This window comes from Chrysemys picta, chromosome 8 (assembly GCF_011386835.1).
Source record: "Chrysemys picta bellii isolate R12L10 chromosome 8, ASM1138683v2, whole genome shotgun sequence".
Lineage (NCBI taxonomy): Eukaryota > Metazoa > Chordata > Testudines > Emydidae > Chrysemys > Chrysemys picta.
In genome coordinates, this window is record NC_088798.1 from 34,667,118 (window position 1) to 34,693,573 (window position 26,456).

Sequence of the window (26,456 nt, forward strand, 5' to 3'; positions counted from 1 at the left end):
CAAGGCTATTAGAGGGGCGCAGCACGGGGCCATAAGGATCAGGGATGCCTTGAGACAGCAATTTGAAGCTGAAAGCCACTAATATTTGTTGCTATGCTCAGGAGTGCAGTGCTCGTAATGCTAGGAGATGATTGTGATTGGTGCAGACGATGCACTATGAAGGTTTAAGAAAATGTCCTGTTGCTTTGCAGGACTCTGTTTGCTTTCAACTAATGGAATGAGATTGCTTTCAAACCAAAACAATTCTTTTATTACAAAACAACAACCGGAGGAGAGAGACAAACAAAAAAAAACACTTCAGCACTGTGGGGGATGGGGGGAAGGGAGGGTCCTAGGAGCAGGTTGGGTTCCAGGATGGTTAAAGATTTGTGTATGTCCAAGTATCATATGCAACCTTGTTCTTTGGAGTACAGTGCAGTGGATACTGTACTTCAGCAGGGCTAAACTGCAGAGGGGCGGGTGTTGAGTGCAGTGGGTACTGGGAGTCCCCAGGGCTGGACTGTGATGGGGCAGGAGTGGAATGCAGCGGGTAGAGACTGGAGCCAGGAGGTTGATAACAGCGTGTTGGCGGTGTCGGGGGGGTGCATGGGAAAGAGTTTCGTGACCGAGGCTGCAGGAGAGGGCAGGCGTGGAGCTGCTTGGTTTGCAGTGCTAGTAGCGGCTGGAGCATGTCCACTTGGACCTCTATAATGTTTAAGAGCTGCTCCGTGACTTCATTCTGGCATGCTGCATTCTCCTTTCGGTCCCTCTTCTTGCTGTCCCGCCACTCCTTCAGTTCTTGTTCTTCGGCCGCATAGCGCATCATAACATCCCGCAGAAAGTCCTCTTTAGTTCTTCTTGGCCGCTTTCTAATTCTGTGCAGCCGTTCAGCCCGCGATAACAAAGAGGGAGGCTGGGCTCTCAGGGTTATCTCTGTGAAGTTAAAATGCAATATTTTACAGAAGCAGTATTGTTTGCCACACAGAGACCACTGATTCAGTGATTTAAAACACAGCCACTATTCACACACCTATCGCTAACCGGCTGCGCCCGAAAATGGTGAGTAACCGCAGGGGAAATCAGTGTTCCAGGACCGTACAGTATACTGTGCACGTGGCTCTTGGGGACAGCTAGCACTGTGGGGAGGGGCCTTATAATCATTACTGTCCCCACATTTTCCACAGGCTGTGTTCATTATGGAAGATATCTCGCTGCTGAGGGTGAGCAGATAATCAAGGGAGCTTCCACCCTGGGCCGTATGTGGCTTGCCTGTATGCAGCAATGGTCCTCCCCCGTCCCCCGCCCAGTGACGGCAGAGTGGCATGGGAAAGTTACCCTTAATGTGGCAAGAAACAGCAGCTCTGCCAAAGTACTTGCGGCAGCGGATTGCCCATTATCTCCATGAGAGTTTCATGGAGATCTCTGAGGCAGATTTCCATGAAGTGAAGGAGTCAATCAACACCCTATTCCGCTGCTCAGACTAAGCATGTGATGGTACGCGCATCATACAGACACAAGTCTGCTTTCTGCAGCCCTCCTGCCCCCAACAACTCGCTTCAGCGATTCCCAAAATCAAAGCCACTTACCAGGGGCCTCCTCTCCTGTTTGTGCTTTGCCAAGCTCCGACAGCTGTGACTGGCTAGCCTTCTCTGGGGTAGAAAAGAGCTCCTGGCTGCATCCTCTGCCTCTGGATTCCCCCCCCCCCCCCCACATCCTTGTCCAAGATTTCCTCCTCCTGGCTCGGTCCACTCTCGACTGGCACGCGAGCCACCAAAGTATCCACAGAGGTCTTCGCAGTGGAGGTGAGGTCGCCACCGAGTATCACATCCAGCTCTTTAGAGAACCGGCAGCTCACGGGCACAGCATCAGAGCAGTGGTTTGCTTCCTGCCCCTTGTGGTAGGCATTCCACAGCTCCTTCACTTTGACCCTGCACTGCAATGTGTCCCGGTCATGGCCCCTTTCTGTCATGCTTTGTAAAATCTGTCCATAGGTATCATAATTCCTATGGCTGGAGCGCAGCTGGGACTGGACAGGCTCCTCTCCCCAAATGCTGATGAGGTCCAGCAGCTCGGCATTGCTCCAAGCGGGGGATTGCCTGGTGCATGGAGCAGGTATGGTGACCTGGAAAGATGCGCTGAGACTACTGCACGTGTCACCAAGCAAATAGGAAGGGGGCTTTCAAAATTCCCAAGGAATTTAAGGGGTGGGGCTCACAGTTGGTCACCTGAGGGCAGGGCTGTAGAGTTCAAACCGATGACCAGAGAGGGACACCTCCCCGAGGTCAATCGCAGCACTGTAATAAACCAGGGTGTCTACACTGGCACCGCGGCGCTGTAGCCCCAGTGCAGAAAGCTGTACGCCTCTCGTTGGGGTGGTTTTTTTACAGCACTGGAACTGCGCAGTTTCTGAGTACCAAGTGGCTTGGCAGTGGGTACACCTCAGGAGTTACAGCGCTCAAAGCTGCTTTACTGCGCAGAAACTTACCAGTGCAGATAAAACCATATTGATTTTAAAGTGATGGGATTATTCTAACAAACACAGTTAAAAAAGGATAGTGATTTGGACCTTGTGAAATCTACAGATCAAAACAATTTACGATCTTGACCATTTCAATTCTGGCTCCTCCCCTTTTCTTGGACATCATAACCCAACTGCATGGATACCTGAAGCGCCTGATACCTACTGTTTTCTTAACACCTCATTAATACTTAGTGCAAGGGAGCATCTCAAGCATTCATGAGGTGTTAATGAGAGAAACAATAGGTGGATAGGATGAGAAAAAGTCAGAGCAGGGAAATGGAATGGGAACACTCTGAGTCAGAGACATGAGATTACAGCTGACCTGGGAGAAAATGAAGCTGGTGCTGGTTTCATTGTGTGCCTTGGGCCTTCACAGCTGCTGGGGACAGCTCCAGTTGAATACAATAATGCTGCTGTCAATTCCCCAATGACCTCCATCCCTATCTCACGCAGCATACTAGTTTCTGTAGCCACCCCTTTGTCTACCCTATGCTATCTGCCACAATTCACCTCTCCCATTCAGGGAAACATTTTTAGGTTCCAAAGTTAAACAGAAAATCACTGCTTTGTTTATTTACCACTGTAGTTGATAAAACAGTTTCCTACCTTTGCTCATTGACCCAGTATTTACTCTTCAAACTGCAACAGAAAAGGAGATTATGAAGTGTTTCAGATCAAACTAAGGGTATGTTTACACAGCATTTTGGAGGGAGCGAGAGGGAGCCTCTCAGCCTGGCTGACTGACTCAGGCTAGCTGGGCTTGCACTAGTGCTCTAAAAACAGCTGTATAGACAGCGCCTTGAAGCTGCGGTTGGGCTGGAGCCTAGGGAGGCTCTGAAGCCTAGGGAGAGGAGCAGGCTTCAGAGCCCGAGGTCCAACTCGTGCTGCATCTTCAAAGCGCTGTCTATTCAGCCATTTTTAGAGCACTTAGCATGAGCTCCATTAGCCCCAGTCTGTTGAGCAGAGCTGTGAGGGTTGTTCCAAAACGTTGCGGACACGTACCCTAAATGGCTTGCTCTGGCTCAGATGAACATTAAGCATGTACTTAAGCGCTGAATTGAACTGAACTCTGCTGAACTGAGGCCTCTACAGGCATACTGAGTGTTGATGACACGGAGATGGGGATTTATCATCAGGAGTCCATAAAGTTTCTGGAGTGGGCTTTTTGCTTTTTTATTGCTGCCAAGCTTCCTACCAGGATAAGGGCCAGAAGAGGGAAGAATTGAGACAGAGCATCTCCAACTTAAGCAGAGGTGAGCAAAAGATTTGCAAGGTCACACACAGCGGTGCTGTTCTAGCTCTATCTTGAATCAACACCAAAATGGTTTATACCAACACATCACAAGAGTTCATGGTGTCTCCTAAGGAGGGTAGGTGCTAGTGAGAAAACAATACCTTAGGATAGTTAACCTCAAGGACATTTCAAGCAGGTCAGCGAGTACTGGAAAGGTAGCACAGACTGAACTCGGAATAAGAGACTTGTGGCACGACTGCAGCTGGCCTGCGTCAGCCGATTCAAGCTCATGGGGCTCAGTCAGTGGCACTATAAAAACTGCAGTGTAGATATTTGGGCTCGGGGTGAACAGCGACACTGCAATTTTTAGCCTCACAGCCTGAGCCCCATGAGCCCAACTCAGCTGACCCAGGCTCTGACACTCAGTGCCGCAGGTTTTTTATTGCAGTGTAGACATATCCTTGGAGTCAGATACTCTTGGGTTATGTCTACACTGCAATGTAAGCCCAGGGTTAGTAGAACTCAAGTTAGCAGACCCTGGGTTTGTTAATCTAGGGCTTAAGCGTCTACACTCATTCATAACCCCAGGTTAGGAACTGTTGAACCTTGGGTCTCCAGCATCTACACCACATTATGTGGGTCCGAGTCCAACCACCCATATCCCATGTCTTCCTAGTGCCCTCCCAAAATGTGATCACGCTACCCCTTTGTTTGTGGTGCAGTGTGGGAAAACTTGACTGTTCAGAGGACAAAAAAAAGTCAGAGGACATCAAGAGCACAAGTCCAGTGGGGCTGAGTCCACACTGCAAAGCAATAGGGCTTGGACCCTGGATCCTGGCTTGACTCAGGCTTGGACCCTCCACCCCCATGGTATCCTGGGATCTGGGTTAGAACGATGTGTGTGTAGATGGAAAGGGGTGGGGGGGGGTAGATTTGAGCTTGAGTTTGGAAGGCTTACACCGCAGTGTATATGTACCCTTGAAGTCTAAGGCCAGATCTGCCTCTAGGGGCTTGTCCACACACAAAAGTTGTGCTGCTCTGGCCATACAGGTATAGTTAAAGCACTACAAGCTGCTTAGGGTGGATGCAGTTATATTGGTATACAAGTGCTTATATTGGTACAGTTTAATCCCACCAAGGAAGGATAGTAATCCTTACCCACCTCCCAGGGCTGGTGAGGGTTAATGTCTGTACACTGTGAGCAAATAAAGTGCTATGTCATATTACTGCTACTGAGGATATCACGAACGTGTATTCTATGTGGAATGTGACAAGCAAATAGAAACCTCTCAGCAAGAATGATCCCTACCTTTCTCTGATCAGACTGGGATAAGTTTTCACCAGGAAATCAGAAATGTTTCTGTGGGTGAGATCTTGAAGAATTTCTGTGCTGCGCTGCACTCTCTGAGAGGCAAAGAAAATCCAACCAGTTACAGCAAACCAACCAGTTACAGTCCCTAAACCCATCAAGTGGGTGTTTGTCCGTAAAAACCACACAGTTGGTTTCAGTTCACAGGATCTCACCTGAAAAGTAACTTTTATCCACCTTTGATTTGTGTGGATTCCCAACACCATTGAAACCAAACAGTTCCACCTGGGTTTGAGTCAAGTCTGTGCTTCACTGGGGTTTGAGTGGAAATCATGTGAAAGTTCCACAGAAGTCTGCAAGGCTTGAAACAAGCCATCCTGGATTCACTCTGAAACTTTACCTGCTTGCTAACTCTATCCAGTCATCCAGAATCCAGGCTCAGACCAGGAGAAAATGTATTTCCCATCTCTTCCATACCCAGCAGTTTTGTTTATTAAATGATTCTCACACACACACATATTTTGCTTTATAAGCACTTTCTTCCCTACAAATCCAGTCAGTGTAGTTTATTTATCCCATAATCCCATTCCCCCCACTGACTGGGGCTACTTTAGAGGTATACGTGGCCGTTGCATGGTACCTGTGGGGGAGGAAGGCCTCCAGCTCCCGCGGGGCATTCCGGGAGCATAGTGAGCTTCTTGCGAGTGCTGCACTTGCAGGAGGGAGAAGGGTCGTCAGGGCTCCATTTGTGGGTCAGAAACAGGTTGGTTATGTTAGGAGGAATAGGTGGTATGCTCCAGGCAGTTGACATATTACTGCATGGGTAGTCCCTGTACAGAGGAACATAGTATCTCTTAACAGTGCCATCACATAGCTCACCAGAGCTCATAAATACATGAAAAAATGCTGCTGTAGTTGAGATGTTTGCTCCTTTTGCATTCCCCCCCGCAGTGTGTCATTACCAATGAGAAGAGTGTCTCTCAATCAGAGAACCTCAGAGTGCTTGATAAACACCCATGACTCAAACACCACATCTGTGAGGTAACTGTCCCCATTTTGCAGACAGGGAAATGAGGAACAGTGAGGTTAAGAGATTTGCCCATTGGCACACATTAAGTCTGTGTCAGAGCCAAGATTTTAACCCTTTTCTCCTAGCTCTCTATTCTGAGACCATCCTTCCTCCCTTGCTCTCTCATCACACTGTACCTTCCCATCCATCCTCAATGCTTAGAACTGCATCTTGTTCTCATTTAGGCCATACCTACATCACAGGGACCATAGCGGCTTAACCATGGCCCTGTAGCTAGGCAGCCTACAGCAGCGGAAGGGGGAGGAACATCAACTCCCCAGATGATGGTAGTTAGGTCAACAGAAGCATTCTTCTGTCAGCCAAGCTGCGTCTCCACCAGAGGATAGGTCAGCACAGCTACAGCATGCAAGGGGTGTGGATTTTTCAGATCCCTTAACACAGCTGCTATATTGACCTTAAGTCCTGCTACATTATATAGAGGAAAGGAGATGAAACAGGAGCCACCGATGGGCTGGCAACATCCAGAGGAGAAAGGAATCAGGAGTGGGGCAGCAGGAGACAGGACAGTGAGGGGGTGTAGGCAACAGGGACACATATGCAGGAGTGTAGGAGGAAGAACAGAAAGGGGGGGAGAGGGAGAAGAATTTAAGAGCCAAGGCACAGCGTGTGACTGACATTTTTATCAGAGCAAACAGTTAAAAATTACCAGTTATTTCCCTAACAGTTACTTTTCCACTTAAGTAATTGCTGTAGCCATGGGGATAACATGCTATTGTGAAGGAGAGCCTGAGGGAAAAGGCTTTAGGCCATGGAAAATTGGAGGGGCGCAGGCCATGGTAAATAGGAAGGAAGATCTGGAAGTCTGGCTTTATTTTATTGCTCTACAAATGGAAATTTTTATGTTTAATTCTTCCTGCATATGACTGAGGTGCTACATGGAATTGCCTTTGCTGTCTTCTATCTATAAATATATAATTTAGCCTGACTGCATTATTGTCTCACTATTTGTTGTCATCTCCAAACATCAGTGCCTGCATGTGTTTCAGTGAAAAGCTAGCCCACATCACTCTCAGTGTGGTATCCGCATCCCACTGGCTATACCTTACAAGAGATGATTTCTACTTCAAGAGAGAATATCCAATGACTTACCGAAGAGGCTCTTCCTTCATGCAGCGATTTCCAAATCCTGGCTTATTCAAGAAGGCATCAGTGAGGGAAATCATCTGCTCACTGCCAGGCCGCTCATTGCTAAGGAGATTGCACAAGATTTACTGTATAAAAACCTGTCAGACTACAGAAGTAGAATACACAAAACCAGCTGGTGACAGCATCACACAGGTAAACACATAGCTTCATCTAGGCAGAGTCCCCTCAGGTGCCGATAATCTAGTCTCTTTAATAGGATAAAGTCCACAAACCTTAGAAAGATTCCAAGAGGGCTTAAAGGACAAAGCAGTGGCCATTTTCTCCTGAGATCAACGCACCCATTTTAACAAACTTAATACAAATACACACTCCCCTTTGTAAGCTTGGAATCATCACACTCCTGAGTGAATGCTGATCTTCATCTCAGACCCACCCAGCATAAACTGTCATACTGGAACTCAGCAAACACAGAGAAATCATAGGACAAGTATCACATCCCCTCTTTTTAATAGGATGAGGGCTGAGGCCAAAGAAAGAATTCTAACCATGTCAACCAAGTGTCTAAAAACACTAGCTTACTGTCGGTGCCAGGTGCTATCTACCAGTGATTTTCAAACTGTGCTCCACCCACCACTGGGGGATCAGTTGAGCTACTTTGTACAAATGCTTCACAATCATTATAGCCTTCAAGTGCTGATGCTTCCTGATGGTTACAGTCCAGCCCGGGACTCTTACGGTTTCCAGATGCATTTTTCACCTGATAAACTAAAAACAAAAGTGTTTCTCTGCACACCGCACAATGCATGCTTTTTATCTTTGCCAGGTGTTTCTTTGATGTAAATTCAATTGTGATCATATTTGTGGACAGCACAAAGGGTAGTAAATGCACAGGAAGTCACAGGCAAACTGCAAAGTGACCTAGAGGTTCGGCAGGTAACAAACAGAGTTTGAGTACTGACAAATGTAAAATCTTATGCCCAGGAAATGGAAAACAGCAGCTACCAAAATGAGAGGGACACAGCCAAGCAGCAGCAGCAGCACCCCTCACATCAAAGCAAGTTTACTTTCATCTTCTCTTTAACATTATCCAGACAGTACATATAAACAAGTATAACAACCCCCACCACACGTCATCAGCAGATTTTGAAGCCTCAGCACCAAAGCACAGATCTACCACTGGAGCTAAAGGAACAATTCCATAACCTGTTGGAAGTTGTAGGCTTTAGTTAGGGTGACCAGACAGCAAATGTGAAAAATCTGGACGGGGTGGGGGGGTAATAGGAGCCTATATAAGAAAAAGACCCAAAAATCAGGACTGTCCCTATAAAATTAGGATATCTGGTCACCCTAGCTTTAGTACTCCAATTGGACCAGGTACTAGAGGGGAACACGACACTTTAAATACAAACACTATATTTGGCACATGGAGGTTGGGAGATAGGCCATTCACAATATGAAAACATTTGAGAACCATTCTTTTGCAGTCAGACAATGGGCTGGATTGTCCACTCATGCCAATTTCATGCTAATTAACTATTCTGGGATGAGTGAGAGGGGAATCAGGCCCACCAAGCAGCAGATGTAACCCAGCAGTCCTAAATGCTACGGAAGAAAGGGGATAGGAGATCGACTTTAAAAAAAGATTCCTCTGACCTGAAGAAAGTAATCTGGTGTCCATAGATCCAAGGATGTAGTATTAAGCTGGGATATTCTCCAAAGGGAGGGATAATAACTGTAAGTATTAGAGCTAACAACACAAAAGTAGCCGGGAGAACAATCTGCAGGGAACAGGAAAAACATCATAATGTGCAGTAACATTTGTGTACAGCTCTGTAAAGCTCAGAACACACGTACACAAAGGAGGGACAGCAATAGAACATGGATCAGACCTACTTCTGTTCTCAGGCACCACCATTTCATTCCCAGCACTACCAGCAACCAGAGTTGCCATAGTGTTGGTTTTTATCAATATGGATTATATCAGGGACAGTCTCAATCAAAGCAAAAAATTTTGGAGGAGGCAAATTGCAGAGAGAGAGAGAAAGAGAAAGAGAGAGGGGAGGCAGGCTATAGCGTGTGCATGTGTGCTTGAGTGTGGGATGCAGAGCAGCTGGGATATTAATTGGAACAGGTGTCACAAGGACATTGATACCCGCAATCATCATCACCACCCTTTCTTTTGCTGGAGGTATCCCTGTGGCCACTAGTGCTGAGGACTCTTTAGGGAAGACTCAGTGATAGTGATGAAGGAACGAGTGGTACCTGAGCAAGGAAGTCCTTACGGCTACGCGTAGCATGGTGGAACCGTTTGATGAGCAGTGCTTTGATTTGCTGATGGACAAGCTGAGAACCTTTATTCTGCCGGGACCCTTTGCCTTCTTTCCCATCCCCTGTTCGGCCTGCAGGTGTTCGAGAGGCTCCATTGGTCGCCAAAGGGGGTTGTTCAGCCTTCTCTTTCTGCTCAAGGCAGGTTTTTCTGAGAGTGGAGCCATTTTCTTGAGCACCTCCTAGGTTTTGGGAATTGAAGTGATCATGTGCATTACTCCTTAGGAGGAGGGGCTGAGAGGCTATTTCAACCTTGTTCATCACTGCTGAGTAAGCTTCCTTAGAGGTTTAGCCCTGGTGGAAGCAGATTTTCCCAAACCTATATATTCCTGACAACTACATTGTTTTGCATTACAACCATTGCAATGCTTCTTTATCAACTGTTGGTATCCAGGAAAGTGGGCGGGCAAAGCCCACTGCTAAAGGACCTCCCCCCAGCCTAAGGGGAGGATCCACAGGTCCGTGATACCAAATAATTGCAGGGGACAACTAATGAGATAACAGGAATGGGAGTGAGGTCACAGGGCTAAACGAAGGGAACCTGATGGGGACACTAAGCAAAGAACCCCGGACAGTGCCCACTGCTCCACGAAGGCATCAAGGGAGCCAGCAGACACTGCCCAGAGGAACTCTGCCCGGATGAATGAATGGACGGAGGAGCGGAAATAGGCCCCACAGTCGCAGGAAACCCCATCGGCCAACCTGCTCTCCCTGGTTTTGTAGATGGCCATTTTGACCAGGGCTAGGAGGAGGTTGACAAGGAGGTCCCGCGACTTTGTGGGGCCACAGATGGGGAGTGCGTAGATGAACAGGTGAGGGTAAAAGTGCAACCAAAAATGTAATAATATATCCAAGAGGAGCCGGAGTAGGGGCTGCAACCTAGCGCATTCCAGGTATACGTGCGCCAGAGTCTCCCTCACGCCGCAAAAGGGGCAGGTGTCCGGAAGGGGAGTGAACCGCGCCAAGTACACACCCGTGCTCACGGCTCCGTGAAGGATCCACCAGTTGACATCTCTGGTGGGCCTCAGGACCAGGGTGGAGTATAGGCTGGCCCACCGGGGCTCCTCACCCTCCAGAGGTGGCAGAAGGTCCTGCCACTTCATGTCGGGGCGGGACGCGAGGGTGAGGACATGAAGGGTGTGGAGCACGAGCATGTACAAATGTTTTTGTGGCGCAGTCTGGAACCGGACTGGCTGCAACTCATGTAGCCGGCTCACGGTAAAGGGGTGGGGTTGCCTGGTAGGTCCACGGGGCAGGTGCCCGATAAAAAGGTCAGGAGGGCCTGGGGTGGAGGGTGGGCGGGGCATGCCCTCTTGCAGGACCCGAGCAGTGGGTGGTAAAGTGGCCCTCACCTCCTGAAGTACGTGCTGGGGAGTACAAGGTCTGGAGAGCCCCATGCGCCGAGCGAGTGTCAGGGGATCCAGCCAATCTCCCCGGTCGTAGTCCAGGAGGTCTCCGACTCTGGTGACTTCTGCCAGGACCAACCTCCGGCGCACTGAGGGGGACTCCGCCACCTGCACATGGAGCTGGGGGTTGTGTAGCAGGGGCTCCATGAGTAGATCCACCACCTCGGCGACCGCCATGGACCTGGTGGCCGAAACCAGTTTCCAGGTCCGGAGGAGGTCCTGGTAGAAGACCGACAGCCCAGAGAGGTCTCGCGGAAGACCGCTCCGATAGAGACAAAGGAGCTGCCGGTCGTAACGGAGCCCTCGGAGGCAGCGGAGGAAGGATTGTGCCAGTACGCTCCACGCCGGACTACCTGCACCATAAAGGAGCCTCTGCAGGGCCTGGAAGTGGAAGTGCGCAGGCACTTCAGGCCCAGTCCTCCCTTTTCCAGGGGTAGGTAGAGAACCCCTGCAAAGACCCAGTGCAGTCCTGGCCAAAAGAACTCCAGAACTGACTTCTGGACGTTGGCCAGGAAATCCGGGGCCGGGACCAGGGTGTTGAGCCGGTGCCAGAGCATGGACAGGACTAGCTGATTGAGCATCAGTGCCCTCCCTCGCAGGGAGAGACACGGTAGTAGTCCTGTCCATCTCCGGAGCCGCTCTACCACCCCGTCCTCTAAACCTTGCCAGTTCTCCAGCGGAGACAGATGTATGGCAGAAAGGTAAACGCCAAGATAGAGCAGCGGACCCGCGCTCCACCGGATGGCCTGAAGCACGGGTGGGAGGGAGCTCGCCTGCCACCCATCCCCAACCACCAGGCCAGAGCTCTTGACCCAGTTGATCCGGGCGGAGGCGGCCGCCGAGTAGACGGCCTGGCAAGCTTCCACCCGCACCAAGTCGCCCAGGTCCTGGACCACAAGGAGCACGTCGTCAGCGTATGCCGACAGGACCACACACAGCTCCGGCTCCCGCAGCACCAACCCCATCAGCCTCCGGCGGCGAAGACAGAGGAAGGGCTTGATCACCAGAGCGTACAGCTGGCCCGAGAGGGGGCACCCCTGCCGTACTCCCCGCCCGAAGCTAACCTGCTCGGTCAGGGTCCAGTTGAGCCTGACCAGACACTCCGTGGAGGCGTACAGCACCTGGAGAAAGCCCACGAACTGGAGCCCGAAGCCGAACACCCGCAGAGTGCTCAGGAGATACCTGTCGTCCATCCTGTCGAATGCCTTCTCCTGATCCAGGGACAGGAGGGCGAACGACAGACCATCCCTACACCCAAGCTCCAAGAGATCCCGGACCAAATAGAAATTATCAAAGATGGTACAGCCCGGGACGGTGTAGGTCTGGTCTGGATAGACCACGTCCACCAGCACGGACCCCAGCCGCAGCGAGATTGCATTCGCTACGACTTTATAGTCTGTGCTGAGGAGTGATACGGGATGCCAATTCCGAAGGTCGCGGGGGTCCCCCTTCTTTGGGAGCAAGGCAAGCACGGCTCGCCTGCACAACAGGGGGAGGACCCGCTCTCCAAGGACTCGGCCCAGACGGTGAGAAGGTCCGGGCCGAGGACGTCCCAGAACACACAGTAGAACCCCACGGTCAGCCCGTCCATGCCCGGAGATTTATTGGTGGGCATGCAGCGGAGGACTTCCAAGAAATCAGCCAGAGTGAGAGGCAGCTCTATCAACTGGTACCAGGCAGGCTGGCTACTGCAGCATTAATCCTCTATTCCATTCCCTTTTTCCAACACTATGGATGAGTTAATCAAGTCTGTGGTGAACATACTGACAGACAGCAGAGTGTGAATGTCAATACTACTTATACTTTAGAGACTTGAGGATGGATTTTGATGTATATAATTAACAATCTGATCCAGCAGAAATGGAAATCTGACTTGTATTGACTTCTCAGATAATGGATCAAGCCCAAAATCAGCATCACTTGCTGACCAGCTATATAATGAAAAGAAAGACATATGGGACTGGAAGCTGCTATTCTCGTTCTTAATAGGCTATCAGAATGCCCAAGAAAAGAACATCAGACATTGAATATCATGGATATCTACCTGCATTCTGTGATCCAGGGTCAGCATCTGCTGTGACCTTCAGGAAAACCTGCCAAAGACATGCACACCTCTTGGTTAGCAACACCTTTGGAGTCATCCTGCTTGTGAGACACTAGACATCATCCTCTAAAATGACATTTGCAAATAACTCTGGGTACTGCTGCTAACTACAGAATCAAAGATCCGCTAGGAAACAGCCTGGGAAGCAAAATGGTGTGGGGAGCAGAGAAACCGACAATAAAAGAGAGGAACATTTGAGGCTAAGTAGTCATGGTACATTTATAAACAGATCTGATGGGCATCCAGGTTTGAATTATTTCTGAATTCCCATCTTTAAAGATCTGCTGTGTGTGTTACAATGGACATTACTGGTTTATGCTAGGTTTTGAGGGGATTATTATGGCTCCATGTTTTGGAACTCAAGTTCTCCCAAAAGGATTTCTGGAAGGACTGAGAAATATTTCAAAGCATCCATTACCTCTTCAAGGGGAGTATCCGAAATCCCAAAACTGCTGAGTCCCAGGTCAGCCAGGGTTTCTTCCAATTCTCTGAAGAGACTGGCGTAAGCTCGCTGTTTAAAATCTTTACTGGGCAAAAGATAGATGAGTTCTTGACCAATACTTTCAATTAACTTTGCTTCTGGAACATGATGATGAATTAGTTCTGTAAGCTCATTCACATCCCCTGTAAAGAGTCAGAACAGTGTTCAGAATATGAATATTTAAGTATTCTGGGAATGCTTCCAAAGGCTGTGCTGACATAAGTTGGGAAGGACTCACACATATCTCTGTTAATATGCTACTAGACTGGACTGGATCCTTGTCAGCTATGACTTTTGAACTGTGTAGCAGGAAATGATTTAAGGCCCATCAACACCATGATTGACTTTCAGAAGCATTTACTAAAGTGCTCCGAAGAGTGAGAAAAACTGAAGAGGTGCTCACAGAAAGATTCTGTTTGCTGCACTTTAAAGATGTTTCTCCTTTCTTGATTGAATCACATATTGTAATACACAGAAGTTTGAAACTATTAGTCCACAGTCAAGGAAGACCCAAGCTTCCAGTTTACAGTCTGAGCCCAAGATCTTAGAAGATATCTCAGAAAGGGGGTTTGTCACAGAAAGGTAAGCAAAACCACCAAGAAGCCTTAGTGATTTCTAGGTGACAGTAAAATACACATACCTGAGACAGCGCTGAAAAAGGGAATCTCAAAAGCAGGGTTCTCTAAGCTTTAAGTAGCAGTACACTAGGAGAAACAGCCCTGTTTCAGAAGAATAGGCCTTGGACCAAGTGAATGATCCCAATTCTTACCATCCAGTTCTTGCTCGGGACCTTCCACTGTATCTTTAGGTGCACACCTGGAACAGGAACACGAGCACTGAGATCCACAGCTAGGGGAGTGCTAGTACAGATAAGTAAGAAAGAGGATGTTAAGTGCTTCAGATGCATATAATGCATGCAAACTAGTGTGTAAGAGTGTTATAAGCAGGGATTGTTTCATCAGCCTTTACACAGCTTCAGGGTAGTAAGAAATTTGTCTTAGCTGGAACATCTTGAACATATTACACTCAGACTTGCAGTCTGAGGACTAGCATAAAAGACAGACAAAAATTAAATTTCACACAAGCATTGCATCACACCACCATGCATGTGGTAACCACATGGAATTCTAAATTACATGCATTTACTTGGGGAAGTTGAATGAACAATGGCCATACATATAGACACTATGATGTCAGTGGGTTTACAAACTGGGACCTACAGGATCAAAAACAATCCAGGTCCCTCTTCTTTGAGTTGCCGGAGAACCGCTTTTGCCAGGAGTAAGTGGCAGGCTGCCATAGTTCCTGAGCTACCCACTGTAGGGAGACGTGATCACATCTAGTGTATTGCAGAAGGACTCATGCCTGGACAAATGGCACTCCACAGGGAGATGCTCAATGTAAGTGGTGGGGGAGATTTTCAGATAGGCATCAGCCTCCAGAGCTGGCTGCCCAATTGCCATTTGTGCCTTTGAAAAGCCCTCTGCCCTAAGGCATATACATTCATAAAACTGGAGAGCTCTGTTAAGAGGTGTATATTTAAATCCCCAATAGTCCTCTAATTTCATGAGGAGGAGACTCATGTTCTCATTGCCTTATTCCCTAGGACACACCATTTACTGTACAGTCAGCTTTGTCCACAGCAACAAACAGCAGCTACTCAGGTTCTGAACTGTTGCAGTGAATGAATATTTGAAGACTGCTTGTGCAACAAGGGAGCAGAGAACTTACTGAACCGCATTCTCCTCCCCCTTGGGTGTTTTTCATCTTGCGAACCAAGGTGAGATAGAAGCCAGATCCAAAGCAGTTCTTTAGGAAGACAGGAGAGCCTGAGCAGAACAATTTTCCTTGAGAAATGATGACCACCCGGTCTCCAAGGATGTCTGCCTCATCCATGTGATGCGTAGAGAGGATGATGGTTCTGCCTAGGAGAAGGAATACAGAGATGCTCTGCAAGGTACTGTTCCTTCGGTACAATCAGGACTGTATGTGGATTACAGGGATTGGTACAGCACTTCTGAAAGAAATTCCCAGGAATAAGAGCCAAAGATTTCACCATGAGTTGATCCTATAGGGTTGGGCCTTATTCATGGAAAATAGTGGAGATGCAGGCAAGATGGCAAGTGAGAAAATTAAAAACAAAGAGCTGCACAAGCAACAGATGCTCCCACATGAGCAGGCAAACTCCTGGTGAGGCCCACGAGCATGCAACACCCATAATAGCACTGCCACCTTCATCCCAGGATGACCTTGCAGCACATCTGTTACATAACTGAACACGTCTCGATAGTTTAACACATATTAGCTGGAGCATCCATAAAAGGAGAAGCAGACAAAGAACTAGGGGCTGGCTAACCCAGGGTGGGAAGAACCACTGACCAAAAGTTAAAAGCTTGGCAAAGGTATGTGAATAAATACAATTTTTGACATGATTCTGCTGCCCTTACTCACCCTGAATGGAGCTACTCACAGAGTAAAGTACTACTCAGAGTGAATAAAAGTGACAGAATTGGGCCCATCAATGAGAGATCTCTCCAGCACTCATCCTCAGAAATGTTTTTGTTTTTAAAGGGGAGTGAGGCATTTGATAGTTCAGAAAGAAGCTGAAGCTCTTCCTTTCTGTAGCAGTTGTAAGTGCAAGCAGCAGGATACCCAAACTTTTCCAAACCTGTTCGGCTCCTCTGAAATACTGGGGCCAGCTCTGCCTCACTTACTCTCAACTGAGTAGTGTCTCACACTGTTAGGAGTCCCACTGAAATAAATTAGATCACTTGCCAAGTAGGACACGACTCTGTGTGAGTTAGATTAGCAGAACGGGGCCCTCTGAGCACAGTTTAGTCGGCTCTCTCCATGTAAAATTAAGTTGCTATATCATCTCTCTAGCTTTTCTAATCTCTGCCCTAAACCCCCAGGTCATGAGACAAATGGCTTACGTGAATTTACCACTCGTGTAAGCTGTTTGTGCATGTTCATACCCTTTACTTTAATGAAAGCTTATGCAACAGACATGCTTATTTGTGAAGGGGTTTAAAAAGCAATTTCCTCTGTGGAGTGTGTTACCTGAGCGATACTTCAGTAGAAGATCCCAGATAGACCTCCTGGAATATGGATCTACTCCAGAGGTGGGCTCATCCAAGACGACCACCTTTGCTTCACCAACAAAGGCAATGGCAACCGATAGCTTTCTCTGCATGCCACCTAAAAAGTGTAGGGACACAACTGTGGGAGTGAGAAGGAAGAGCAGCACACATTGCAGCATGTGATGATAGAGGACTGTTTGTGTCTGCTGGAGACAGACAAACTGGACCAGGTAAAATAAGAATCACTCTCACTCCTCAACCTTGGCCCAGAACTTGAACAAATACACACATTTTTGCTGGGGTTCCAAAATTTTAGCTTAATTTGTTCATTACTTTTCATTTTCATGCAGTGTCTGCATTTTCTGGTCCTAGCCTGGAGCCAAAGAAGCAAGTTCTAGAGCTGGTCTAAGAAAGCTTGCTTTCATGATATTGTCGGCCCACGTTTGCAGAACCTAGAGATCAGTGAAGTATAAAAATTCCTGAGTACTTATCTAATCCAACCTGCAACTCTGGACAGTTATAGGTCACTCCACCCACATGCTGCACCTCCTTGCCATTGTACTATATACAGTTTTACCTTTTAAATGACATGAACAGCCCTTATAAAAATAGTACAGTATTCTAGGGTATTCACCCAGGACACTGAAGCAGCAGTATGGGAAGGTGTTGCATTTTGGACCATTACCACAGAATAGTGGTGGGGCTGGGGTATGTTATTAAGGAAAGACATATTTTTGTATATTAATATATATTTTTATTCAGCATCACTAAAGTAAGTTTTATGCATCACAGATACATTCACAGCGGATGCCTTATGGACAGATTCTGCCACCCACACTGCTCGAGCAAGCCCATTGAAATTCATGGGGCTCCAATTCACTACTCAAGAAGTAAGGGACTACTTAATGTGAATCGTTGGCAGAATTTGTCCCCATGGAACTAAAATGACAGTAGAACAAAAAAGGTGACGATTTTGAGAACAAATCCTTGGGCACCTGACAGGTTTTGAGCCTCTTCATTCCTTTTATGGGGGAGGCCTATATCTTCCAGCATCATCTCCATCTCCAGCACAGCTTCCTTTCGAGACCTCCCTTTCAGCTGGGCATAAAACAAAATGTGCTCTGCTACAGTGAGGCTGAGAAATTAGACAGAAAGACATTGAGACAGGTTAAATGAAGAGCCAAGTTGCTTGGGCCAACAGCAGTCAGTTCATTATAGCATTACCCCCTTTGAGGAGAGGAATTGATGTATCCCTTACATGTGCCTACATTGGTTGGCCAGCAACTCTTCAGGATCACCCTGCCCTTCCTTGCTCTTGTTGCTTCTCTGTCTACCCACCTGTAGTGGGGCAGTCACCCCGCTCTGGCTGAAGAAGGGCTTAAAGCAGCCCCGGAGGAGCCAATTGCTAGGCTGACTGGGAAAGCAGACTCAGCTGGGGCCACGCCCCAATCAGGCCACAGCTGGCCCTATAAAGGGACTGTTAGGCAGGAGCTAGGTGAGAGTCTCTCTCTAGCTGTGGAGAGAGATGGGCCTGGCTGCTTGGGAGCTCAGCAGGGTACCTAGAGTGGAGCAGGGCTGGGGAAAGGCCAGAGGAGCTGGGGAGCTCCAGGCTGGAAAACCGCCAGGCTGCAGGCCTTGGTAAAGGCTGGAAAGGTACTGGGGTTGCAGAGGTGCAGCCCAGGCTATGCAAAGACAGCAGGTCCAAACCCCCCTTGCCGATGATGAGTGTATAGACTGCAGTCTGCCCCAGTGAGCGGGGGCTAGCTGGTGACTGGCACTGAGGCAAGATGGGGATAGAGGGTTGTGGGTTCCCCTGGGTGGGGAGAACCTGATTGTGGGTTACTGCTGGGGGCAGAACCCCAGCGTAAAAGGGCATCAGGGTCTGGGAGGAACACGGGGGCCAGTGGCAAGCAGGACATCATCCAGCAGAAGGTGCTCTGGAGCTGGAGAGCCGCACCAGTAAGCCGTCGCCTCGCTACACCACCTACCTGCCTTTCCAAAATGGCACCCCCAACCATCAGCACAGCCTACTGCCAGGATTCATACGGCTTTTGGGGAATGGGGCCCTGGATTATTGTGTGCTTTGATTCTCATGTTAAGTTCCTCCCAAGCTCTACCACAATGCAGACAGTACCCATATTGGGAACACTTATTTCCCCTGAGGAACGACTTTGGGCCCAGCCAGTGGAAGCAGAAAATTCCCCGACGACCCATGCCTGCCGATAGTAGGAAGGGAATAAAATGTGGGCAGCTGGCTTCAGCAGTGTTACTGAGCATGCTCAGTCCATGTGAGCATTCTCAGTACAAGCCAAGCAGCAGATCTAGGGAGCATGCGACCCTGCATCCCCCCATGCATCTCCTCTTGGGGATTATAGAAAGGGTAAAATAATATCTGTCCTTTAGAAATACTGACAGGAGAAGAAGGAAGGGGGATTCTGTCTCTGAGTTACATGCACTGTCAGAAGAGCACAGAGAAACAACATGGGCTTTGGGGACATCCCAAACATCCAGTCCGGGTGGTTGGGGCTCAGTTCTTGAATTTGGCATCATATGGCACTTACTGATTAAACAAGATGTTGTACTGAGGACACATGCCTAAACTCTGCCGAATCGAGTCCATATGTATCTGGATGTCCTTGCCACCAACCAGGACAGTTCCAGATGTGGGTGGAAACAAGCCTGTTAGGATTGACCTGGCCAAACACGAGAAAAAAAGCAAATGGACAGTCCTTAGGTTTCAGATAAGCAGAGACACTTCTCTCATGGGCCACTAGGTGGCACATGATGACTTCTTATTCCAGTGGTTGCTGAAACACAATCCCATTGTGAAGCATGGGCACATCTTGTCCTAATAAAATACACAAGTGAGATCCTGGGAATGTGTACAGTAACTCCGCTAATGTGTGGTTCTGGGTTTGGTATCAATTGTCTATATGGTTCTCACTAGGCTAGAAAATTGATTCCAAACTTGGTTTGCACAAAAGTTTGAGCTGGTCCTTGCTAGCTGGCCAAACGGTGTTTAAGTCAAGTTAACCTGAACTTGTACTTTTCAAACCAGTTCACCAGGCAAGTTTCCCCAGCCCTGACTACCCATGACCTAGAATGAGTCTCGCTGGGGTAGAGATCCAGAATAATGGTCTGAAGCCTTGAATGCAGAGTTACATAACAGTGCTGCCCATGGGTTATACTAGTGCTACCCTGCCCTCCTGACCTGCACTCTGCTTTGCTGTAGACTGAAGAGAGTTGGAGACTGTATGGTAGATCACTAATGTGCGGATTTGGTATTACCTGCTGGGTACAAACAGAAAACACATGTAACACCAGACTTTTTAGTGCTCTGCTGTTCTGGGACTAAAGGGCCATTTTAAATTGGGTGTATAGTTTACATATAAATTGTACATAAATCCATAGCTATGTTATGTTACGTAAATACCCCACGCCAGATCTACTGAATATAAACACTGGGGCCATGTTCTATACTCAGTTGCACCCAGGGCATGCACCGCTTTGGACTTCAGTCAGCGCAGCTATAGGGGAGTAACCGAGAATAGCGTCCAAGAGTATCAGTTGTGCTTGTTTTAGAGCGTCTCAGCTCTTTCAAACAGAAGGGCCTCTGTTGCCATTAACATGCTTATAGGGGCTTGATCCAGGGACATGTTTTGTTTAATCCGCTTGTATGTGTCAGGCATTTCATGCTCTCCCTTTTCTATAGTCCGCATGTCCCTGCATGGGGACAGCCTGCCCTTATGTGCTAGTTGCAGAGGTGGTAGCTAGGAAAGAGAGAAGCTAGGAGAATGGAGAGATCAGCCTGCTGCTCCACAGAACTCAGCGTCAGAGCAGTAGGGCAATGCCTTGGATTTGCACAGCCAGAGCTTCCTCTAACACTTACATGGTGGTTGTCTTTCCAGCTCCATTGTGGCCGAGGAAGGCTGTGATTTGGTCCTCATAGAAAGTAACATTCATGCCATCCACTGCTGGCTTGGGCCTGCCTGGAAAAATCTTCACCAGGTTCTGCACACACACACCCGGGATCAGGTCTGGAGGCTCAGGTTCAAAAAAGGTGTTTACTTGAAAGGCAAGAAATCAAGAATGAAAAGGGAGTCAGAGAGACACTCTGGCTACAGCTCTCAGCACATCATTGCTTACATTACAGCAGCATAATCACAGTGTAAACTACAGCACAAAGTCCCAGGGCCCAGTTGTCCCCTCACACCAGTTTTGAACTGGGGTAGGTTTATTGACATCCATAGAATTATTCCTTATTTACCTGGTAAATGAGAGGATTTGTGGAGACACAACTCACTCAGTCACGTGAAGGTGACTGTGTTTTGTGTTTGTTCATATGTGACAGAAAGAGATTGTTTAGGTTTCATTGTCTGTCCATGTGCTGAGAGATTAAACCAGCCTGGAGATGGGGCTATATTTCCAGCTAAGCCATTCAAGTCTTCTGCCCAGACGTGCCTTTTCTTTTCTTTTCCTATGCTGTTTAAAATAATAAAGCTTCCTTTTAATCCTAGTGGGGTGAAATTCATCCTGGGCAAAGGGCCAGCCCAAGATCTAGGACCACTTAAGATGAGCTCTGCACAGGGGTGAATTTTCCCCAAAGATCACAAAAGCATAATTTTAAACTTCACCATCAAGTGCTAGGCAAAGCAAAGACCCTCTGAAGGAAATTAAACCCTTGGACAATATGAAGACAAATGATAGGAGTTGAGAATATTTATGCTACAGACTCTGTGCACTTCTATTTACACAACGCACTTAAGGGAGGGTTATTGCAGGGAGGATTATTCTGTAATTGTAGTTTACTTCACTTTTCAGCCCCCAGAACGACTGTACTGAGGTGCAGTCCAGGCTGTCTGGGTGTGGCCAATCCTGTTGGTGAGCCCCATCTCCATCAGCAACTCCCATGGGTCGGCCATTCTAAACAAAGCTAGTAGAGAAGCCCCAAGTGGGAGGATGGGTCTACTGGACACCACAGCGCAGCTACAATCACAGGACTGGACTGTGCAGCTTTGTAATACAAGACACAGCAGACCATTCCTTTGGGCCTTGCACCAGGAGGGAGTCGAGGGCTCTCAGCACGTCACTGGATTGGCCCAAACTCCCTGGAATACCTGATGCGTGTTTGAATGCTAAGACAGGAGCATGCACACACAGACTCCAGCAGCCTGGCTCTTCTTGCTCTGCTTGGAACATTGGTCAAGCTCCCACCACAAGTCTTACATTTGACATGAGTTCGTTTCTTGTTTGCCTGTAAAACTCCTGGACTCAGGCTAATGCATGTGTTGTGAGGGTCTATCCCCAAACTCTACACCTAAGTCCCCTTTTTTGTGGCCAGACTCCTCTGCTCTGCTGGCTTTCCCGTGGGGCTAAGGACTGGTCATTCTCCTGACTCCACAGGTTGAGAACATGGTGGTGTTTGTTGGGAATGTAGATGAGGGCTTAGTGCAAACTGCCTGAAGTTCACCAGCTAAGGCAGATTTATCTTTTGCTAGTCATTAGACAGTGCTCTGCTGTCTTGCACTTGCACTGGATTGGCTTATTGCAAATTCATCTATCCTTTGCACCACTGCCCAACTCCAGTTACCTCACTCATGCCAGCTCTGAATCCGACTGTGAGTGCATTTTATGCCCCTGCCCCTCCTACTGGTAAGTGGAACCTTGAATTACATTAGCTCTGCGATTGTTTTATTGCGTACTGTTCACACACACCAATCACTATGTAGCTGGCTGAAGACCTCATGCTAGGAAGGGGGAATGTAGGCTGTTCCCTTTAGTGACAGGCAAAGCCCCGCTACTGCAGTTTCGGAGCTGATGAGCAAAGCAAAGTAAAGATAAAGAGGTGCTAGAAGCAGTTTGCTAAAATGACCTTTGCCCCTTGCCTGGCTCCTTCCTTTTGAAGCACTGTCCTGTTTCCATTCACCCTGAATGCAGGTCATCAATACCTACATGAGGATGAGCTCTCATGACCCCAGTTTTACCTCTAGCTTTTCAAGAGAGTCTGAGAGCTGAGCCCTTAGCTGTCTGCAGTGGTGGAATCTGCTGTGGAATCACCAGCTTGCTGCCATGAATTCCTCTGGGGACCACAAGCAGAAAGCTCATCTGTCTCCCCACTGGCCCTTGAATACCAACCAGGTCATAGTCAGGAATGTTTAGATGGGAGCTAATATCAGCATCAGACTGTAGAGACAGAACAATTCACATAAATCCCTTTGGAACCAGCCATTCCCCTACATACACAGGACCAGCTGCAGGATGGGTTTTGGGAGGATTTTTTGCCTTTATCTTAGCTCATCTCTCTCAAGTCTTGGTATTAAAGTCATGGCCACAATTTAACCCTAGCAAGCCAGCATGTGTCCGCCTCAGGTGTCACTTGGCAAGGGTACCAACATGCTGTAAGAAAAGGCAGTGTGGGTTTCCACTGGAAGAGACCCAGCTGTAGAGCCCTTATGGTGGAACACTCTCCTCCAGAGGTAGCCAGAGCAGCCCAAAGGGTAGGTGGCTGTGGACCGCAAGGGAGCAACAGTGCAGTGGTTGGGTGTTTCAACACATCTCCTGAGAAAGTTCTCCAGGCAGAGCACCTGAGGAGTCCCTCGCAGAAATGAAAGCTGCACCCCAGTGGAGGGCTGCCAGCAGCAGTACTATTGCCTGCCCTCCTGGGACAGCACTGGCTTGGTGGCAGATTGGAGCTAACCAGCACAGGATAGGCTATACGACCCATCACTGCTGGTTTGTGGGCAGCTCTGTCTTTCTCAGAAATAAGGGCTCAGGTCTATGCTGCTCTTGTTTCGCACACGTACACAATTCTGGTTTTCTGCGAAGTACCTGGGGGTTAAAATGTCTCACACAAAGAGTCACGGTTACTCAGGTTGCTCTCTCTCTCTCCTTACTAGTCATTTCATCTTTGTCCTTTGCCTCTGCCTTAGGCTTCCCCTGCTTGGCGCGCTCTTTTTTTCTTTTGTGTTTACATTTGGATTCTTTACCATCCTTCTCCCCCTGGTTGTCACTCTGTTCTTCCAGCTTTTCAGGCTCGTCTGCTTCCTCCCTCACGTTTGCAGTCTTTTCCTCTCCTGTTGCCTTCCAGGCTGGACTGCCTTCTTTCCTGGGACTCTTTTCTACATTAACCAAAAGTTAATTTAATGATTACCATCATCTCTGGAGATGTATTGGGAGAAGTGAGATAGTAACAAATTACAACAGTACTTATCTCTTAGCATTATTCATCATCAAAGCCCTTCAGTGACATTAGGAACATAGCAATTGCACTCTGAACCATCAGACTAATGGTCAACCTAGTCTAATATCCTCTCTTCCAAGTACTCAAGACCAGGTACTACAGAGGCAAGACTGACTCTTCTTAATTCCATGGCGGAAGTTTCTTCCTAATCCCAGGTGCATAGTGGGCTGGTTTAAGTCCTAAAGCATGAGGTCTGATATGCGCTGACTGTGTTGGTAACTACAGACTATGTCCTGCCATAAGGGCAGGGGACAGGACTCGATGACCTCTCAAGGTCCCTTCCAGTCCTAGAATCTATGAATTTATGAATATTCTTCACTGTATCTTCACAAACCCCTCCCTGTTAGATCCCTATTTTGCAGCTGGGGATCCAGCGGTTAAGTGATGTAACCAAGGGCAAAGTGAAAGAGTTAGTGTGCAGTTCCCAATCATGTGCTTCGATCATACCTCTAGGAAGAAAAGATGCTATGTGAATTTATGTGGAGGGGGACAAGGGAAGCAAGAACAGTGACTCCTCTGATGGGTTTTTCCCCCCACAACGTAGGAGCAGAGGTTCACTGTTTTACAATACATTGAAATGATCTGGATCTATTAGTCTACACATAAAATTTCATTATATCAGAGTTTAGTCTTGCCCAATCCTGTTCCCATTAAAAGCAATGGAAAAACTCTAACGGAGTTCAGTGGTATACAATTAGACCCCATAAGCAGGTTTCACAGTAGCTGGAAGCGCACCTCCCAGCCCAGGTAAACAGTCTTGTGCTAACTCTGCACCCTAAAAATAGCAGTGTGGATGCTGTGGCATGGGTGATGGCTTGGGTTAGCCACCAAGTACAAGCCCACCTGACCCACTGAGTCTGAGCTCAGATGGCGAGCCCAGACTGTTGCCAGACTGCAATGTTCACACTGCTATTTTTAGGGTGCTACCCCGAATGAAGCTATCACAAGCCTGCCTGCCCATGCCGGGAGTCACGTTCCTGGCTGCAGTAGAGACATACTTTAAGCAACATAATTGCCTTGGGAATACACTGGTACACTACTTAGTTTTAAAATGCATCAGGTTGATTTAGCATCGTAGGGTTTGTCTACACTTACAACACTGCAGCACTTCATCGAAGACGCTACCTACGCCATGGGCGGGCTTCTCCGAGAGCTGGAAGCTAGGTCGACGGGAGAATTCTCCCACTGGCGCGGTCTACGCTGGGGTTAGGTCGATTTAACTGCATCGCTCAGGGGGGTGGATTTTTCCTAATTTCCTATTGTAAACCAGGCCTTAGGCTATGTCTACACTTGGAGCTAGAGGTGTGATTCCCAGCTCAAAGAGACATTCATGCCAGCTCTCATCAAGCTAGTGAGCAAAAAACAGTGTAGCTGCAGTAGCGCTGGCAGTAGTGACTTAGCTGCTCTGAACACAACCCTACCTGGACCCTATTTTGGGCAGCTAGACCATGCTGCCACTTGCCACTGACTGTGTTACTCCAGCGACACTGCAATTTTAGCATGCTAGCTCGAGGAGCGCTAGTGTGAGTATGTCTGATCAAGCTAGAAATCACACCCCTAGCTCTAAGTGTAGACATAGCTTTATTTGCTCTTGCATTTCCTGGCGTTTTCTTCTCATGTTTTTCCCAGTGCACGACAGTTTCTCTAAAGGAAGAAAGATATAATTGTTCATTATAATTGTTGCCCTTGTGACCCAGATGTGGCAGGGGTGGGGGAGAAGCTAATTAAATAAGCTGAAGAACTAAAGGACCCTAGTCCTTCAAATAGATGAACTATTATGTGCCTCCCATGGAGGGATTCCTCAGAGAATTATGATCTTTTCAGTTTTACCCTCTCTAGAAAAGAGGAGGGGGTGAGTTATGACAGATTGAATTCTTGTGAGCCAGTAGGGGCTTGTCCTAAGGTTACCTGAGATAATATCCTTTCCCTCTGGCCAAGAGCAGCACTAGGTTCTCCAGATTACTACATGTAATTCATCATCCATAATTATGATGTGTCAATTTTTTAAAAATAATTTTGATCCTGGAAAATGAACTGCTGCTTGGGGCAAATGCTCAGATTTCATTTAGGCAGTAACACCTCACTTGAACAATTTGAAAAGCGCTATAAAGAAACCTATATCAGAAGACTTCAGAGTTTAAAGGCTCTCTGTCTACCCCTCTCCTAGGCACACCTGGCAGAAAACACAGCACTTATGTGGCATTACGAACAATCTGAAAGTAAAATTATTTTTCTATTAGTATTGAGGGGCATCCCAAAGGCATGTGCTAAATGCTAAAACCCTCTAAGTGACTCTATGCTATAAGTGTGGGGTTTTCAAAGGAGCCAAAGGGAAATGCATGGCCCACCTCCTATTTGTGCCTTTGAAAATCTCCCTCCACACCTATATACATGCAGTTCGTTCCCCTGTACCCAATGCCTCTTTGGCTGATGGGTGCTCCAAAGCAGAGACAGAGAACGGACTCTAGTAATATCCAGGCCAACCTCTGTCATTCTGAATTCCCCTCACAGTGAGGCTAGTGCGAAAGCTGTTTATTCAGTTCAGAACATACCACAGTGTAAATCCCCTTTACAGAGAACAATGTAGCTGTTTCTTTCTTC

The 26,456-nt window shown here is 47.8% G+C and overlaps 1 protein-coding gene across 1 annotated transcript in view; it reads right to left on the reverse strand.

Annotated features, from left to right (window-relative positions):
• The window catches only part of ABCA4 (ATP binding cassette subfamily A member 4), a 128,252-nt gene that overhangs the window by 26,627 nt on the left and 75,169 nt on the right, over positions 1–26,456 (reverse strand). The window contains exons 19-33 of the mRNA XM_005307557.4: positions 23,509–23,733; positions 20,505–20,682; positions 19,177–19,308; positions 17,611–17,750; positions 16,596–16,733; positions 15,267–15,460; positions 14,305–14,395; positions 13,473–13,678; positions 12,995–13,043; positions 9,482–9,726; positions 8,873–8,997; positions 7,223–7,321; positions 5,684–5,873; positions 5,044–5,138; positions 3,107–3,139 (exon numbers count right to left, since the gene is read on the reverse strand). Of these exons, the coding sequence (XP_005307614.2) occupies positions 3,107–3,139; positions 5,044–5,138; positions 5,684–5,873; positions 7,223–7,321; positions 8,873–8,997; positions 9,482–9,726; positions 12,995–13,043; positions 13,473–13,678; positions 14,305–14,395; positions 15,267–15,460; positions 16,596–16,733; positions 17,611–17,750; positions 19,177–19,308; positions 20,505–20,682; positions 23,509–23,733 (2,140 nt within the window). The remainder of the gene's footprint in view (positions 1–3,106; positions 3,140–5,043; positions 5,139–5,683; positions 5,874–7,222; positions 7,322–8,872; positions 8,998–9,481; positions 9,727–12,994; positions 13,044–13,472; positions 13,679–14,304; positions 14,396–15,266; positions 15,461–16,595; positions 16,734–17,610; positions 17,751–19,176; positions 19,309–20,504; positions 20,683–23,508; positions 23,734–26,456) is intronic.